The sequence below is a fragment of the Carassius gibelio genome, chromosome A3 (assembly GCF_023724105.1).
Source record: "Carassius gibelio isolate Cgi1373 ecotype wild population from Czech Republic chromosome A3, carGib1.2-hapl.c, whole genome shotgun sequence".
Lineage (NCBI taxonomy): Eukaryota > Metazoa > Chordata > Actinopteri > Cypriniformes > Cyprinidae > Carassius > Carassius gibelio.
In genome coordinates, this window is record NC_068373.1 from 7,566,571 (window position 1) to 7,584,278 (window position 17,708).

General features: G+C 39.0%; 1 protein-coding gene across 1 annotated transcript; it reads right to left on the reverse strand.

Moving 5' to 3' along the window:
• Positions 1-21: 21 nt before the first annotated feature.
• On the reverse strand, positions 22-12,062 carry LOC127940822 (voltage-dependent calcium channel gamma-1 subunit). Its single transcript, XM_052536165.1, has 4 exons — positions 11,650-12,062; positions 5,118-5,192; positions 2,053-2,190; positions 22-1,767 (listed from the first exon to the last, which is right to left on the reverse strand). Exons 1-4 carry the CDS (start codon positions 11,888-11,890, stop codon positions 1,535-1,537), a joined length of 687 nt encoding a protein of 228 aa, XP_052392125.1. The 5' UTR covers positions 11,891-12,062; the 3' UTR covers positions 22-1,534.
• Positions 12,063-17,708: the final 5,646 nt, after the last annotated feature.

The window sequence follows — 17,708 nt, forward strand, 5'->3', positions numbered from 1 at the left end:
CTCAATGAAATGGGACATCAGAACATTTTAGATTTTTATTATATTTGCAAATACATGAAAAAATGCAAAGCTGCCAAATGAGTGTAAAGATTCTGCTTACTATTGGATATCAAAATGCTCAGTTTTAATAAGCAACAAAGATTTTATTTGTGCTCACCTGATCAAGATAAAAAAAAAAGAACCATCATGAGAGCTATAATGTGTTTACTTGTGCTCAGGAAATGGTTATTAGTTCTGGCAAAAGGCAAGATGCAACCAAAAAACTGGTTGTTTAATAAAGCTATTAGCAATAACGCAAACTGATACATTAGCATTAGTAAATTAGCAAATATACCAAAAATGAGCATTCACATTATTCTTAAATCACAAATGTGTTCATTATTTGCCCACTGATCCAAAAACCCTTGGACTATGTTCAAAACACATGTAATCTATAACCATTCGACATCTTAAATCTCCATTTCTAAGGTGGCAGTGTACACTTTAAGCCCTGGTTCACTGTCTTTATACAAGTCTGATATAATGGAGTACAATGTAGCATAACAAAGACGTGTGAATAACAGAATAAGCTTTTGTTTATGAATGTTTGGTGGATTTCAGACCATTTCTATTAGTTTGAACTCTTTCTATAGGAGTATACTCCTTTTATACACACATTGGAAATCCTTTTCTTTCTGGAAAATGGGTCAAACGTACAATCAAATGAGAATGAGAATGTCCTTCCCTCTAAATTAAGCCCTTAAACCAGGAACAGGAAGCAGTAACTCATGGTTTGGTGGTGTCTTAAACTAAAGGCTATTGGCTATAAAATAAATATAAAAAGGACGAGACCTTCGATATGTCCTGCCCCAGCTACATCAGTGCAGTAAATGTTTGCGGGGTTTTAACAGTCTTTCTTTGAGATAAACTCGCTTAAAAGCAGGAAGTCCCAGTGTGACATGACTATAACAGCTTAAATGACCAGGGAAGTATAAACCGGTACTAGTTATGTTATTAGATTCAACCCACTTTAAAGTGCAATCTGTATTTGCTGAAACAAACAATCCATCGTTGCTTATACTTTAATGGTCACCCATTATCCAGTTTCAGAAATAACAGATTGTAAACTTTATGTACTATAAACAAGTCCTTAAATATACATTCTAAGCTGTCATCTATTGCATATAAGCATGAATGCACATAAAAATGTTTTCATATACCGTAAAACATTTGTTATAACAAAATTCATGTTCGATATTTCATATAGACTTTAATGGGACCGTTTACCCAAAAATGTCAATTCTGTTATTATTCACTCACCATCAAATCTTTTCGAACCGGTTTGACCTGCATTTTTCTATAGAACACAGTTTCAAAGAATCTATACAATTAAAAAAACTATTTGCATAATCTATTCGTCTCTCTGTCAATGCTGAGTTAAAAATATCAATGCATCACTATCATGATCTATAAATGCAATGCATCATCATTCACTCTGCTAATATGACTCCTGTTGTCAGCTGCGCTGCGCTCTTACGCTGTGGTCATCTCTACTCTAGTCTATGGGTTCTGGTTCGGCGTCCATGCAGGTCTCCCAGGGGTTTCTGGGCATGTGTGGCATGGAGATGATGAGGAGGCTGATGCCGCTGAGGAAGAGGAGGGTGAAGGCGGCGCAGGCGCAAGCGAAGGACCACGAATAGTAGTACTCCATCCATATGGTCTCGTCGCTGTCGATCATGCGTTTGACCGACTGCCTCATGATCTCCACCGAGATGACGATGCACAGACCTGTGAGGGCGAGGAAGGTCACAGAGGTCAAATGAAGAATAAAGGGGGTGGTTTTTGTAAAACATTACATAAGTACTCCATAAATACTCTTTATAAGAGTATGCTAAAGTGTACTTCTTTTACACAAGTGTAAACTTATATAAATGCTAATAACATGGTTTCTTGGACATATACCATGGCATTGTTTGAACTATGATTATTCAGTGTACATGGGAGAAGCATGGTAGCATAACTTCAACAATTCCAGATAAATGACTCAAACTACAGTTTTAACATAGTGCTTACCTGCAAAAGCAAAGAACATGCCAGCTGGTCTCAGCAGGTAGTCTCTGCCCTTCCCAAAAGCCCCCAGGAGGCAGAGACTGCCCAGGGTCATGAAGGCCAGACTGAAGATGGCTATGGCAGCAGCTGAGATGTTGTACTCTGACAGAAGGAAATCACAGCTGGATCAAAGCTAGACCAGGTCTTATGAGATCTTATATTATTAATTTGTTCTTTTAAAACATGTCTTCAACTATGCATACAGGTGTAAACCTGCTGTACAAGTATTTAATATAATCTAATTACTCGTATGTGTAGCAAATCCGTGCTGTGCTCTGTGCGAGCTAATCTGCTAGCGTGTTAACTGAAAACAAAATGAAAGAATATCTAATTTGTAGCGTTGGCTGAGTTGTGATGCATGATATACTTAATTAAAATAGAAATAATTTCTTTCATTGTAAAGACTGTTGGATTCCTTATGTGTCAATAAATGTGTCAATATACTGTGAATTGTCTTATTTTCACTAATTAGGAATATGAAAAATAATTCACGGTTGTAATTAGGTCTGAAAAGACGTCTTTTCAACTTTAACTTTACAACCATATTTAGACGTAATTATTTAGACGTAATTTGGACATCTTAGACGGACGTCTTTTCATCTTTCAATTTTCAACTAAATTTTAACGTTGTTTAGACGTCTGCCAATGACGTCTTTTCGACGTCTTTTCAACGAGTTTTTGCTGGGTGGGTAAGAACCCAAGCAAGAAGCTAAATTAAGCCGCTTCAACATAAGCTATCTACTTCTGTATGTTTTGGTAGGTTTCTATTTATTTATCCAATTTTATTCTTTCTTATTAATAATTATCAATATCAAAGATTTTTTATGCAACTGCTGCTTACCAAAAGAGCTTGCATTCACCATACAATTCTGCAGGCACCTTGCATTCCCAACCAGATCATTCAAGGATGACTTCATCTACCCTGCTAATTCAGATGATCTGGCTAATCAGTCTGACCTCTAGAGTCTAGACTAATGTTGCATTTAATGTGTCATTAATTAGTAATAGAGAAAAGATCAATATTGTGAATGAGTATTGACATTTTAGGTTGTGGCTCAGGAAGTACGTGCTTCGTCTTTCGCTGCATTCAGCACTTTATCAAACTCAGATAAAATGACCGAGCTAGAGCGTGAAATAGCTAAGATGCGCTCTGCTCAAGTAGGCAGAAAATTGAATGCCAATGGCCATAATATTTGGTTGCCAGATTGCGCTGCCTGTGATTGCTGGACATTACGTCATAACTGAGAAATACAAAGCTCCAATCTTAAGAAGAGCAAGGTACTTAACAGAACTTTGAAGAATATGAACAAATATGTTGTATCGTTATATCTTGGGAGCAGTACGTTACTTGCATATGAAAAACTCGTTGTTGTGCATTGCTAAGTTGTTAGCATGTTGCTTGAGGTTTTTAGGGTGTTGCTAGAGTGGCCTGTTTGTTTGACATTTATCATTTACCGGCCAAAAATTTGAAGTAAGATTGCTTGGGAAAGCAGAATCATTTGTGTGTGTCGTGTAAGCAATGCAGAATGGACAGTCTTGGGTAGTAACTGATTATATGCTGGTTGGGTATGTTTTGATGCTGGGATGCTGGTTTATGATGGTACTTTGCTGGTTTATGATGGTCCTTTGCTGTCCTTTGCTGGTATATGCTGGTCCTCTGCTGGTTTATGATGGTCCTTTGCTGGTTTATGATGGTCCTTTGCTGGCTTATGCTGGTCCTTTGCTGGTATAAGCTGGTCCTTTGCTGGTTTATGATGGTCTTTTGCTGTTTTAAGCTGGTCCTTTGCTGGTTTATGATGGCCCTTTGCTGGTTTAAACTGGTCCTTTGCTGGTTTATGATGATCATTTGCTGGTTTATGATGGTCCTTTGCTGGTTTAAGCCGGTCCTTTGCTGGTTTATGATGGCCCTTTGCTGGTTTAAACTGGTCCTTTGCTGGTTTATGATGATCATTTGCTGGTTTATGATGGCCCTTTGCTGGTTTAAACTGGTCCTTTGCTGGTTTATGATGATCATTTGCTGGTTTATGATGGCCCTTTGCTGGTTTAAACTGGTCCTTTGCTGGTTTATGATGATCATTTGCTGGTTTATGATGGTCATTTGCTGGTTTAAGCTGGTCCTTTGCTGGTTTAAGCTGGTCCTTTGCTGGCTTAAGATGGTCCTTTGCTGGCTTAAGCTGGTCCTTTGCTGGTTTATGATGGTCCTTTGCTGGTTTAAGCTGGTCCTTTGCTGGTTTATGATGGCCCTTTGCTGGTTTAAGCTGGTCCTTTGCTGGCTTAAGCTGGTCCTTTGCTGGTTTATGATGGTCATTTGCTGGTTTAAGCTGGTCCTTTGCTGGTTTATGATGGCCCTTTGCTGGTTGCTGGTTTATGATGGTCATTTGCTGGTTTAAGCTGGTCCTTTGCTGGTTTAAGCTGGTCCTTTGCTGGTTTAAGCTGGTCCTTTGCTGGTTTATGCTGGTCATGTGCTGGCAAAGGACCAGCATAAACCAGCATTGCAGCGTCAAAACATACCTAACCAGCATATGCTGTTTTTTTTCAGCAGGGGTAATGTGGATAAAATACTTTTAATCAGAATACGGTTACTTTTTTATTGATTAAAATATTATTCACTCTATAGCAATAAATTGTTCTACCAAAATGCTTCTTTTTCATCTGGTAGATTTAACCTTGATATAATGCCATGTTTAATGCACTTCATGTTGTTAATAACAATTAATTAAATATATTTTTTTTGTATTTTTATATCAGAATGGTAATTATCAAATAATTTAGTGAAATTAGTTAGGTCAAAAGTAATCAAAAAGTAATCCTATTATATTACCTAAAATGTCTAATGTAATGGATTAGATTACTGACTACAATTTTTGTCAGCAACAAACTACAATTTGCAAGTAATGTACCCAGAACTGAGGATGGGTTACACAGCTAATTTAAGTTGATTTCCTATTCCACTTCTTCTCATCCCTGCATGGTTTTAAGTGTAAACCAGTGCACTATACTCCCATGATTTCAAAGGGGGAAAACCTTACCTTTCTGAGTCTTTACTTCGAAAACTTCAGCCTCTTCCCCTGATGTGAAGTGTTTGAAGTAGGAGCAGTTCTTGACTGGAAAACAAGATGAAAACAGTGACTGTAGCTGAGTTGCAAGTGCTACCGTAGCCTGTTATTACGATGCAGCCAAACTACCAATGAGCCCACTTGACATTTTCTCCAGAGACCATAGCCGGGTGCTCGCAAACAAGCCAGGCATTCATGTGTGTCCATCGAATAGATCACGAATTCTGAATTATGTGCGGAGGGCATGTGTTTATATTGCACAAGCCTTCTTGCTGGTATTCAAGACACGATCCTCTAAGTGTTTTTGGACAGGTAGACAAATTAGCTGATGAAATGCAACAAGCTCTGTTTGCTACCATTATTTAGTCCTCCCTCACTTAACAAAATAACACTTTGTATTGCACAATTGCCTAATACACCACTGCCCCCAACCCCCTTAGGCAAATTAACAGAAATGAGCTTCTCGTCCATGTGTTTATCAAGTTACAGGTCCTCTGTCTCATATCTCCCAGGGCAACATTAAAAGCCACATTATATAAGATATATATATTATATAATCTTCTTTAGATTAAACTCATAAAGCAACCCCATCGTCCCCTGTGTCAGGATAAAGATTGACAGAGGAGCTGTTTGATACGCTGGACCAAGAATCTCCAGCTCAAGTGGGGGTTGTGGGAGGCCTATGTATAGGTTACCTAGCAACAGGCTGGTCTTAGCTTTATTAATAAAGGCAGACAGGGGTTTGGGATGCATCATTTTGCTGCTTTAGACCGTGATTTACTCAGCTTATTTGACTATTCCCATCACAGGCCCTTAGCGCAAGCTGTTGTGGATGAGCTATCTCACGATCGGCCTCTGAGAGCCTTTGGCCGTAGTGTTTGGTGCCATGTGTGGGCTGATACACGTGTTGGGTTGTGTTCAGTTGTCTGGGCATAAATAGCCCTGTGTTAGGATTTCAACACCCTCATCCCACGATGTGAGACTTGATTTAATTGTATTTCGAGCCCTTTGCGGCAATAAAGAGTCGTTGAGTGTGTTTTGTGGAGATTCATTGACATGCCTCCATGTTTTCCAAGCCACTGGATGTCTTTTCATGTCCTCTTCACCTGTCTTGCTTCAGTAGGCCTGTCAGCGCCCTTCATCCGTTTGACAGAGACATACAAGGACAGAGCGATCACGAATCAGTCCCAGATAAAAGGGCCACTCTTGACAAATCAGTCATTTGTTTCTCCTGCCATGTACTGAATATTAGACCTGTGCCATGCGCCTTGCTCTGCATGTAGGCAGATCTGTTTTTCAGAATGATTGTACCTAAAGCTCAAAAAGAACAGCATGAGTCTTTTCAATTCAGTGGCACCACCGCGTAACATGAGGAGCCGAAAATAGCAATTTGGGGCATATCATTGACCTTGCAGGTTTGTTAATGAAAGCACTTATTTCAGGGAGGAGGTCGATTGCTGGGTTGCTGTGGCTGTCATATTAGTTTTTCACATCTTGATTAAAGCTCCCTCTGTTTTGTGGCCCATGTAAACAGACCACTGGGCTTGGCAAGTTTCCTTTGGCGTGAGGTTTTCGAGCGGCGTGAGGTGGCTGTGCTGATTTTATTTAGGTAATTATGAAGCATTAGCTCATGAAAACAGAGGTGTCTTCTTGCAGAGCGACCATTAGATTCTGGGTCAATGTTAGAGGATGAGGACAAATTTAAAGCAGCTGACCCGCTAAGGGTGCTTATATCTGGGTCGCACAAGAGAAGTGGCTTCCTCCGGGGCCTCTGTGCCTTTGGAGAAGTTTGGCTGTCAACTGAGATAAAGCCCCTGTAACACAAAGGTACTAAAGGAACCGTTCATCTAAAAAATAACAGTTCTGTCATTAGCCTCATCATTACCCTCATGGTGTTCAAAACAAATTACTTTCTTTCTTCAGTGGAGCATAAAAAAAGATTCACACTAGATCTTCTCGCAGCTCTTTTTCGCACAACGAACACATATAGTAACTAGACACCTTCAAGCTCCACAAATGACAAAAGAGCACCATTAAAGTACCGTAAGGGGCCGTTCACAGAGAATGCGTCTTTCGGTCTAAAAAAAAACAAGTTGACAGAACTCAGGAGAAGTTTTTAAAAAAGCGCAGTGCAGACTGCCCTCTCCACCAATTTGCCGTCAGATGATACAGTTGCAATGCCAACTTGCTCTGTAAACAAAAGTTCGTAATGCTTGCCCCACCTCCGGGGTCTTCTGATTGGTCCATTGTTTTGGAACGGTCATTGATGAGTGTCAAGACACTGCAAAAGACGCAAGACTTGAACACAATGGTCATAAATATAGATCATAAACCAAACCCTCTCAATGTAATCTAATGGGACATAAGATAATAAGAACACAATCAAATTACACCTTTTTCCATCATTTTACTTAGTTATAATAATGCTGATTTATGTTCAAGTGTTAGTTTGTCTAATAAGTTTGCTTTTAGTTGGTTATTAGATGCTATAAAGCAGGGTGTGGTGTCATGATTGTGAGTTTACAATTGGGTCTGTGGGAGTTTGACTGGGTCTTTGTTACTGTGGCTCCTCCTCATGATGACTACTGCGCAGACTTGGCCTCCAAATGAATTTCTACTGTGCAGACTCTGGCTCCAAATGGCGTCATTTTTGCAAGATTCACTTTTCTAAAGTTGAAGGAAGTGGAGACACATTGTCCATCTTTTTTTTTCATTCTATGGTTCTGTGTTAATGGCCCCTACTGGTAGTCCATATGATGGACAATTTCCATATCCATATGATAGGTCACAATATCTTCTTCTATCTTGCACAGAACAATACTGTATCAGAATTCACTGAGTAGTTCCATTTTCAAGTTGTTCAAGTCCCTTAAATTTACTATTTTAACATAATTAACTCCACTGGGAGGATCGAGAGACACTTAAACAGACCCGAGTGTTGAATAAGTGTGAAATCTTAGATACCCTAGAAGAAAACGATGAGTCTCGCCAGGACTCATAGCGCTTCTTTTCCCTCTGTGAGAAGCAGGTCTGGGAGTGAAGCCAAGAATCATTGAGCAAGCAGGAATATAACTGCTTAAATGCTAATGTTTTGGCTTATGGCTTCTTCTGTACAATTCAAGAGGCTATCCAAATCTAACCACTCCAAAGACAGTGGTGTTTGCAGTACTAGTGTGAACTGGGCCACACATTGTCTCATAGGACGTCGCTTTGAATGGCTGTACTCTTCAAGGTGTCTGTGGAGCCTCAGGGTTAGGTGCTTTCTAACCCTTGCCAGCACAAACTCTCCCACTGGGACAGGAATATCAGTAGGTCTCTGCCAAGACTGGAATCCTCCACCTCATTAAACTGCTTATCTTTTAATGGTCTAAAGTGAGTTCAGTTGGAGAAAACTCATACTGCACATTGGTAAGCAATACTGGTATTGTGCATTATCATACAGGAAATGTTTGACGAAGCACAGATTTAGCTGACTTTGACTAATAATCTTAGATCTGAGAGAATTGTGTCATTGCTAATCTGAATTTTGACTATCGGCATAAAGTCTAATAAACACTGCAGCTTATTCCAGTTAAGAACCACTCACTTTGAGGTTGAGGTTTATGGATGGCTAAATTTCAAATATTCCCGAGAGTATAGTGCAATGCACAGGTATACTTAAGGATATCTCATGTACTTGCTACTAAGTCTTAAATCTCTGGACTTTTCAAAGATCAAAGCAACTAGGTAAGTGTGACTTCAAACCTTTGACTCCTCCTCTTCAGAAGTTCTCATTGTAGCGAGAAGGGTTCTGCAGTACTACAAGCCACACCCCCCCTAGTTACGCCTACTACTATTAAGTTATGCCTCTTGCAGAAAAACAAGCGTAAATTTGATTGACTAAACAATCTTTTCAAGTAAATGATTTTATGTTAACTTGGAGGGGCATGGTTAGTACTACTGTGGAACACAAAAGATACACGTGATTGTAGCAGCCTTGTTTCCTGATGGCCTGGCAAAAACCTGTGCACTATTCTGGAGCATTTTGATTCCCATAAATTGCATAAAGCCAATCAGATAGGAACTTGCTGCTTTAGTAAAGCTCTTGTCTTTTTGTGTACAGTAAATACACCTCAGATGAATGGTCTTTAGTCCATAAATGGTCCAAAGGCATCTGAGGCTGAAGCTACATCTTGGATGATGAAATATAGTGCACTGTCATAGCCAGTTGTCAACTAGTCTAAAATGTGTAACTGAGTTGAAGATTAATGGTTCAATCCAATTGCAACTGTAGGCTATGGTGACCATATGAGCCATTTTCCAAGGATGCGTCCTTGCCAGGATTTCTATATTGCCTAAAACATCCAAAGTAGTTTGACCAATAACATGCAGGTATTGTACATAATCAACCAGTTGTGGCATGTGAGAAGTTGAGATCTACAGAGATCGATCAAAGCAATGCAAGTACACGTACATGTTAGGTGTTTGTTCGTTTATTCATCTTGAAGCATCGATGTGCACCGATCATTGTATGACACCAAAGTACCAAGAGTGATTTTAATGCATAAGGAGCTGTCTGCTCTGCTCTCTATAGCTCTTATGAATGTCATTCAATGATCGACTGCAAAGCACAAACAGCCAAAATCTGGAAATTTTAGGCAATATAAATCCTGGCCAGCACGCGTCATGGGAAAATGGCTCATGTGGTCACCCTACTGTAGGCTGTTGTCATTTTGCATCTATAGTTTGGGCCTTGCTTAAGGAGGAGGTCTTCTCCAGACATTCACAGGAACACATGGAGGGAAGGTTCGCTCTGATTATCTCCATAGTTCTTCCCGAGATATGAAAAGAGGAAGTTGGTCTTACTGTGCCCTGGATCACACAGGTGACAGCATGGACCCAATTACTATTTTACTCTAGTTGTTTTTGTGTAGTTTCTGAGCCCTCTGTTACATTTTTCCACTCAATACTATGATCTTTTTATCCTCGTTCAGACTGTCATCTGATTTGAATGACTGTCCACACAGTGTATCGCAGGGATCCTCAAATCTGGCCTACGAGATCCACTTTCCTGCAGAGTTTAGCTCTAACCCTAATCAAACACTCAGGGTTGGAGCTAAACTTTGCAGTGCATTGGCCCTCCAGGACAAGATTTGAGAAACCCTGCTGTATTGCGACTGTTCATATCTGATTTATGTGTCCATAAGCGCTCTTTTGTTTTACAGAATGTGCATTGGTTTCTATGTCACAGTGCCATTGTGTTGTTATGCCAACGCTAAAAACAACAATAACAGCTATACAGTTTGCAATTCAGATGTAGTCTTAGCACATGACATATCATGTTTTGCCGTCACGCTGGATTATTATTATTATGGATTTCGTCTTATGATGCAGCAGCAGAAACGCAGGAAGCTGGAATGTGCAGCTTTATTCCATGCTGCCGTCTCCACTGGTTTCAAAACTCAAAGAAGTGCATACACTAGCAATATATTGTGTTTTTCCACTTGACTTGCAGCTCGCAACAAAACACGCTTGTATCTGTCAAGATGTTCATCATGCTTTTATTCTATTGGTGTCTTTACGTTTTATGTGGCGTGAAAACGTGAATAAACTAGGCTAAATCCGAACTGACCGGTCAGACTGAAACAGATTTCCAGGAATGCAATTTGAATAGGATTACAAACCACATAGAAATGTAGCTCGGAAACTAATTAGCAAAAATCGGATTTCATGTAGCTCGTTGCAATTCAGACTATCTAGAAATAATCAGATTTGTAAAAAACGGATTTGGGATGACAGTCTGAACTAGGCTCTTGTATGACATTTTATCTATAACCTGCCATCTGTAATTAAATGTTAAAATAAGTATGTTTGCATAATGCAGTTGATGGTTAATTGTCAGGAACAGAAGGAATTATGAGTGAATTGCATTTATTTGTTCTCCTCAATCTGTTTGAGCTCATGAGCTTGGGTGCAGGAATGAAATGAGGCTGATGCATCCCTAGAGCAGCGTAAAGACCAGTCGAGTTATGTCCTGTCCTCCACAGGTAGATTCAGCTCATCTGCCTTTCCAATAATCCATATCCACTGATCAGCTCGTAAATCACATCAACTATTACAGCCTTAATCAACCCAGTGACAACAGAAATAACAAATCAACGCCCGTTCAATTCATTAGCACTCTGGCCAATGACCTCTCTAAGCAATTCAAAAACAGCGCAAATAAAATAGACCCTTGCAAACTCCCAGAAACAGACTCCCACTCAAATTGCCAATTGATGGTGAAATGAGAAACCACAGTGTTCGAGAGAACAAAACTTTTCACACTGTGTGAAAGTATGATAGTATGCCTGACTTGGCTTCTTCTGCTTCCCAATTGCCATTTACAAAACTTAAGATGAATGAGGTGCTCTTCCAAAACCTTCACACGGAAGACAGATCCATGCCTTTGGGCTGCATCGGATGAAATGGTTGGACCTGTGCTAATGACGGTCATGAGAAATAACTTGGTCGTGAACGTCCTTACCTCCTGGCAGACTGATAGGGCCACAGCCTTTGCCCTGGGGGTCTTCCTCCACAATGTAGATACTCTTTTTGCACAGCCTCCAAAGTCCGAAATGGGCCGTTTCGCAGGTGATGTTGAGCCGCTCCACCCTGGGACTCAGCACCGCCCAGTGGTCCGTCACCACCGCCGCCAACATGGATGAGATGCCTACCAGGATCACCAGGAAGGTGATCTTCACCTTGGTCTTCTTGTCCTCCAGCATGGTGGCCTCCGAAGATAAGTTTGCACCGCAGTTTGGAAATGTTTCTGCCCTTAAATGAACGCTTTGGTTTAGTTTACTTCTCAGGCACGAAGTCAGACGGCAACAACGCTATCTCTTCACTCCAGCTCACTGTCCACAAATCTCCGCTTCTGCTTGGAAAAAGAGGCCAGATAATAATGCCCTAGTTTTCTCTCTCTCTCTCTCTCTCCCTCCCTCCCTGTAAGTTTGGTATGGTGGGCTGTGCCTTTAGACCTGCCTTCATGATGTAGGCTGGGAAAGTTTATTAACTGATATTGTAAAATCTGCAGCTCACGTAAAGGAGATGTTTCTATACTTTCAGCCCGAGACACTGGAATAGGCTCCAGCAACCCTGTGACCCTGCATAGTTTCGAAACACAACAGTTTTGAGATATTAATGGATGGATGGATTATTTTATATTGTATTGAAATAATTTGACCATGATATCAAGGTCAAATTGTGATGTGGCGTGTTATACCATTAAATCATCTTTGTTGCATTGTTATTATTTCTAAAAATCTTCTGAAACAACCCATGCAAAGTCAGTTTGTATAGCTGTTGATGGGATTTTATTGTCGTCTTACTGTCGCTGAAGACTAGCCTCAAGCTCACAGCTGACTGATCTATGAACGTTCAAGATGACGTACAGATTCAAGGCTTGCAGCGTAAAGACAGACTCAAATTGTTACTGTGCAATGCATTGTGACGTGTCACCGGGGAAGACATTTAACGTTTTACATGTACTGAATGTGTTTTTCATCTTCTATGATTTGATGTTGATGGCCTGTTGTGTTAATTTGCCTTGTGCCTTGCTTTTCCAAAGCCGTTTAATGATTTCCTGTGCTACTGTTGCTCGCTGGATCCAAGAGGCTCAAGGGAAATCTCCTTTTATTAGTAGATGATCTACTTTCCTCCGTCAGTGAGTGAAAAGCTGTATCTATACCTGGGTCTCAAAATGGATTTCAGATTAACACTCTCATTAGTTTTTATTTAAAAAAATTATCAACCACCTCTTATGAAAATTAACCATGGTTTTACTACAAATAAACCCCCAAAAACATGGTTGTTGTAGTTAAACCATAACCACAAGTTAACCATGGTTTTACTACAAAAAAAGTAGCATTATAAAATTAAAAAACATTAATAATCATCTCACTCAAACTCGATTGGTTAAAGACTAGGACCTGACTCGAATGTGACAAGGTGGACTCGGACTCAACACTTACCAACTTCCATCTATGATTATGTATGAATGTACTGTACTTGATATATATCATAGTACTGAAAGATTATGTAAAGAATACAGTTGTAGTACTATGGTTGCAGATCATTATTCTCTCTCAGTGTAAGAAACATACTAGAACGCTCCCCTTGATAATTGTTAGTGTTTTCACACCGCTGCCCATTTATTGGATCACTTACTTTGCCATTCACTGTAAAAGACAGAGCAGAGAATGTAAACAGCTGTAGTGTCCCTCGCACTTGAGTTACCCTTACGTGCTAATAAAGTAGCGTAACATAAACCGACATCTAAGTCTGAGCTTTTTATAAAACACTGTGGCCCACTTATCAAGACTCTGGCCCATTTTCTTTTGGTGACAAGTCTGTTGCCTCCTTCCATTTTTACACAAACCGTGTCAAAAATGGCACACGGCAAAATTGGACTGCTTAAAGCAAAACATTAAAATAAAAAATGAGCAGCTATCTTGAAGTGAGGCATTACTGTTCAGGAACTACACCCTGGGCCTGATGTATGTTGTGTGAATAATGGTGGACACATTCATTGAGATGGAGAGCTCTCTTGAAATGTATTTTTATCTGCGTAGTAGCTAGAATACAGCAGGGATATAGATGCTGTGTTTCCAAACACACCACTCATGCATCAGTCTTTCAGTAATTTTTTTTAATGAGAAGCAACACTTAATTCAAAAGAACAGTGAGCATTTACATCCACAGCAGACAGCTATTTTTATGCCAGGTTATTCAGTATTATTGTTCTGATGGGGATGGGATTCATCATTCATTCATTGTTGTTTTCCATGTAAAGGTCATGATTGCAGGACTGTATGCTGGTCTTGAATAGATATTTTACAGCGATTGTCAAAATAACTCAAAGCTTGAACTCAAAACTACCTCCACTTATGATGTCTTAAATATACTGAGGACCACCAGATGTATGTAATTGGTTTCCAGGTCTAAAGTGTTAAACGGTGAAAATGGGTTATGTACTCATTCTAATTAGAAAGTCATTTCTGTCCTACCAGTGAATGACAAATGGAATGGGTTGTGTTAAAAATGGGTTGCTGAACGATGGGTTTTGCCTTGCTTTAGTACTGTACTATCTCCAGGTGACATTTAAAAAAAATGGAGAAAGCAGGTGTTTTGACAAATGACACTGTGGTGTCAGGGTTTGCAAGGGAGGAACTCAAGTGCAGACAGGGATCGGGTTACACACAGGATTTATTAATACAAAAGGGGAAAACAAAACCCACGAGGGGGAAAACAAGGACTAGGGCAGATACAAAAATAACTAAACAGGACTGATTAGACAAGATAAACAAAGACTCAAAACTAGAGAACACTAACTACAAGTAAACACTCACGGTTATACAGGACACAATATCTCAAAGGGGTTACCAGGGTATAATCACAGGTGAGGAACAATCACAATGAACCGACGCAAGACAGAGCACACTAGGAGATCTAAATAGGGGGAACAATTAAGACACGACAGGTGACACAGATAGGACAATCACGACACGACTAGGATAACAAGGGGGGCGGGGCAAGGGAACGAGACAACACAAGCACATGGCCCAAAGACAAGGCCATGTGCTTGTACACAAAACACGGGTCTGCCATGATCCTGCCTCAAGACTAGGAAAAATCAAGGACACGAGGGCAGAATCATGACATGTGGTTTGATTCTTTTTGATGATTCAGTCAAACCTTTTCACAACCTACATAGAAATCAAATGAGGCATTGTTTAGGAGTAAAACTGAGATTTGAATTATGTACATATGATTAAATCAAAAAGGAAAATGAACCTTCTTCATACATATTTCATAAAAGTCTCCTCACTTCATATTCTAAAAAAAAAAAAAAAAAAAAAACTTTAAAAGAATATACTGAAGTGCGAACGAAATGTAATTTCATTAATTTGCAATTAAATAAAAAATTATTACAGTTTATAGTTATATTTAAAGCAATTAGCTGAACTTTAGAGTGCTGTATAATCTACTTAATTAAGACTTAAGTACACCTTTATATGTACAGTAATGTCATAATTATAAGTCTACTGCTGAATGTAATGGCAAGCAATTAATTGTCATTTCTATTGTGTTTCTTCATAAATGGAATTTGTAATGATGAAGTTACACTTATATTTTACTGTAGTCATATTTAACTGTATGTATGTTAAGTGCATTTCTTTAAAACATGACGAAATATTATTAAAGCATTAATGATTTAAAATTCACTTTACAGTAAAACATTAGAGTTAATGTGTCATACAACAAGGCACACTTTTTGTCTTCAAGTTTACTCTTCTTAAGTACACTTAAAATATTTTTTTTCATTATTATATTATCTCCAAGCACTCACAAGTGCAATTAAGTGCACCTTTTTTCTTTTCTTTTTTTTTTTTACATGATTTGAAATCTTTGCTCATGGCAGCTCAAATTTGGCACTTTAAAAAAATGAGAAAGATGCTTTTTAGTGTTGGCATCTACCAGCACGTGCTAATCTGCAAAACCTTGACCCCTCTGGTAAAGCAACACATGTTTGAGTGCTACAGCTTCATCCCACAGACCCTGATGTTTGAGGGTCACAAGCAACAGATGAGAAACACCTCGCCCAGTCTGTCTCAAACAACATCAACGCAGTGGCATCTTCACCTCTTGCATCTCACAGCTGAGAAACCAATCTCCAATTGCTGATACAGCTAATACGCTCTACAGTTCACTTTGCTGAGCGTGTTGCAAGTACATGACAGCCACAGTGCAAAATCAATCTCATCTTGTCGTGAGTGTTTCATTAGGCTTCTCTGAATTCAAATGAATGGTTAACAATTTGATTCCTTTTAATGCCGTTAGCTTCCAAATGGAAAGACAATGGTGATTGGTTTCAGATTTAATGCAAGGCTGAAGGAGGAGGTGAATAGACTGTATGCATTTCCTAATGACTGGTAATATTATTCAAGCTAAATTAGATTACCCAAACCCTCAGGGCCATCTCCTATAAAGGTCACTGAAAATAGAACTGTAGCATACCAAATCGGTTTGTACCATTCTCCATCAGCTATAATCTGTGCCACAGACACGATGGGCAGTAATACGGCAGAACACGGCTGATCAGGGCCATTCGGCTGAACTAATTTCTTTAATACCGAGTAAACGGCCAGTTAATGAAGGCCATTAAAGAGGACGGAGACAAACACTCATTGGCAAGGTCAAAAGATTGTACCATTAGTCACTGTGAAGAATATCTTCCTTCTAGCAATCTTTGTGTTTTTCCACTGTTGGGTTGGCAGGTTTTGTATGTGTGTGTGTGTGTGTGTGTGTGTTTTTACCAACCCAAGTAAAAAAAAAATCTGAATATTTTGGTCAAAAGATGTGATATTGAATTTAAGATGTGACACTTTATTCATTTTATTTCAATTATTTTTATTTCAAAGTTTTTCCTGCCACGTTTTGACTTCCCCCCCCTTGCAATTCTGTTTATATCTCACAATTTGGATCTTTTACTCGGGATTGTGCAAAAGAAGTCAGCTTTAAACTATAAGACTTTATTTTTTTTCAGAATTGCAAGTTAACATCTTTCATTTCAGATTTTTTCGTCAAAATTGTGAGACAAGAAAACGTGCAATTCTGAGAGAGAGAAAAAAACTTTTCTTTGCGAACAAGAATTTTGCAGTCTCTCAATTTTTCAGTCTTGTGAGAACAAAAGACGAGAAGAATTGTGTCAAAATAGATTTCAAATGGAGATAAAAAGTTTCAACTGCTTTTTAATTTTTTTTCGAAATAATAAAAGCACGCTTCCCTTTCTCATATTTTGAGGTATAATTCATGTCTGTAGTGCAAATGGAAATATTCACTTTGGTTCTCATGGTTAGGAGGTTGCTTAAGTCCTTGATGTTCTTTACCTTTTGTTAAAGTGACACAAACTTGTTTTGATGTCCTTACTTTGAAGATGAATGAACAACCTGCTTTAAACAGATGACTCTCGTTACTGGAGAGGTAAAATGAATCTACAATTCACTGTAGATTCAAACCATTCATACATGTTACTGGAAGGCTTAACTATTTATACAAAAGTGCAAGAAAATCTTCATTTATTTTAGGTGTCAAAACTAAGGAAGCTAGTGTCACTGGATTGGATCAGAAAATGTCCAAAATGCTGACACTTTGGCCCGTTTTCGCATTTTACATGACATTCCTCATTTTGTTTCATCCTTCAAGTATCTCAGCATTATTCAAAGAGAAAGAACAGCACTCGTTCTCATGTCATCTCAAACCTGTAGGACTATTATTCAAACCCGTGGATTTTAAAAGTAATATCCTGGTTGCCCTTTTCCATTTAATGAAAGTGAATGAGGACTGGCACTGTCAAACTTCTAAATTATTTGTGAACAAATCGCTCCTTTGAGTTGGATTTTTTTCAGATCTTTTATATTATAGTTCACATAAATGATTCATTTACAGGACTGATTTAGTTCTGAGGTGACTCAATGGTTAAGTCAACTGGAATATAGTGAATGAGTCATAAGGACAACTTGACATAAAAGCATCATAATAATT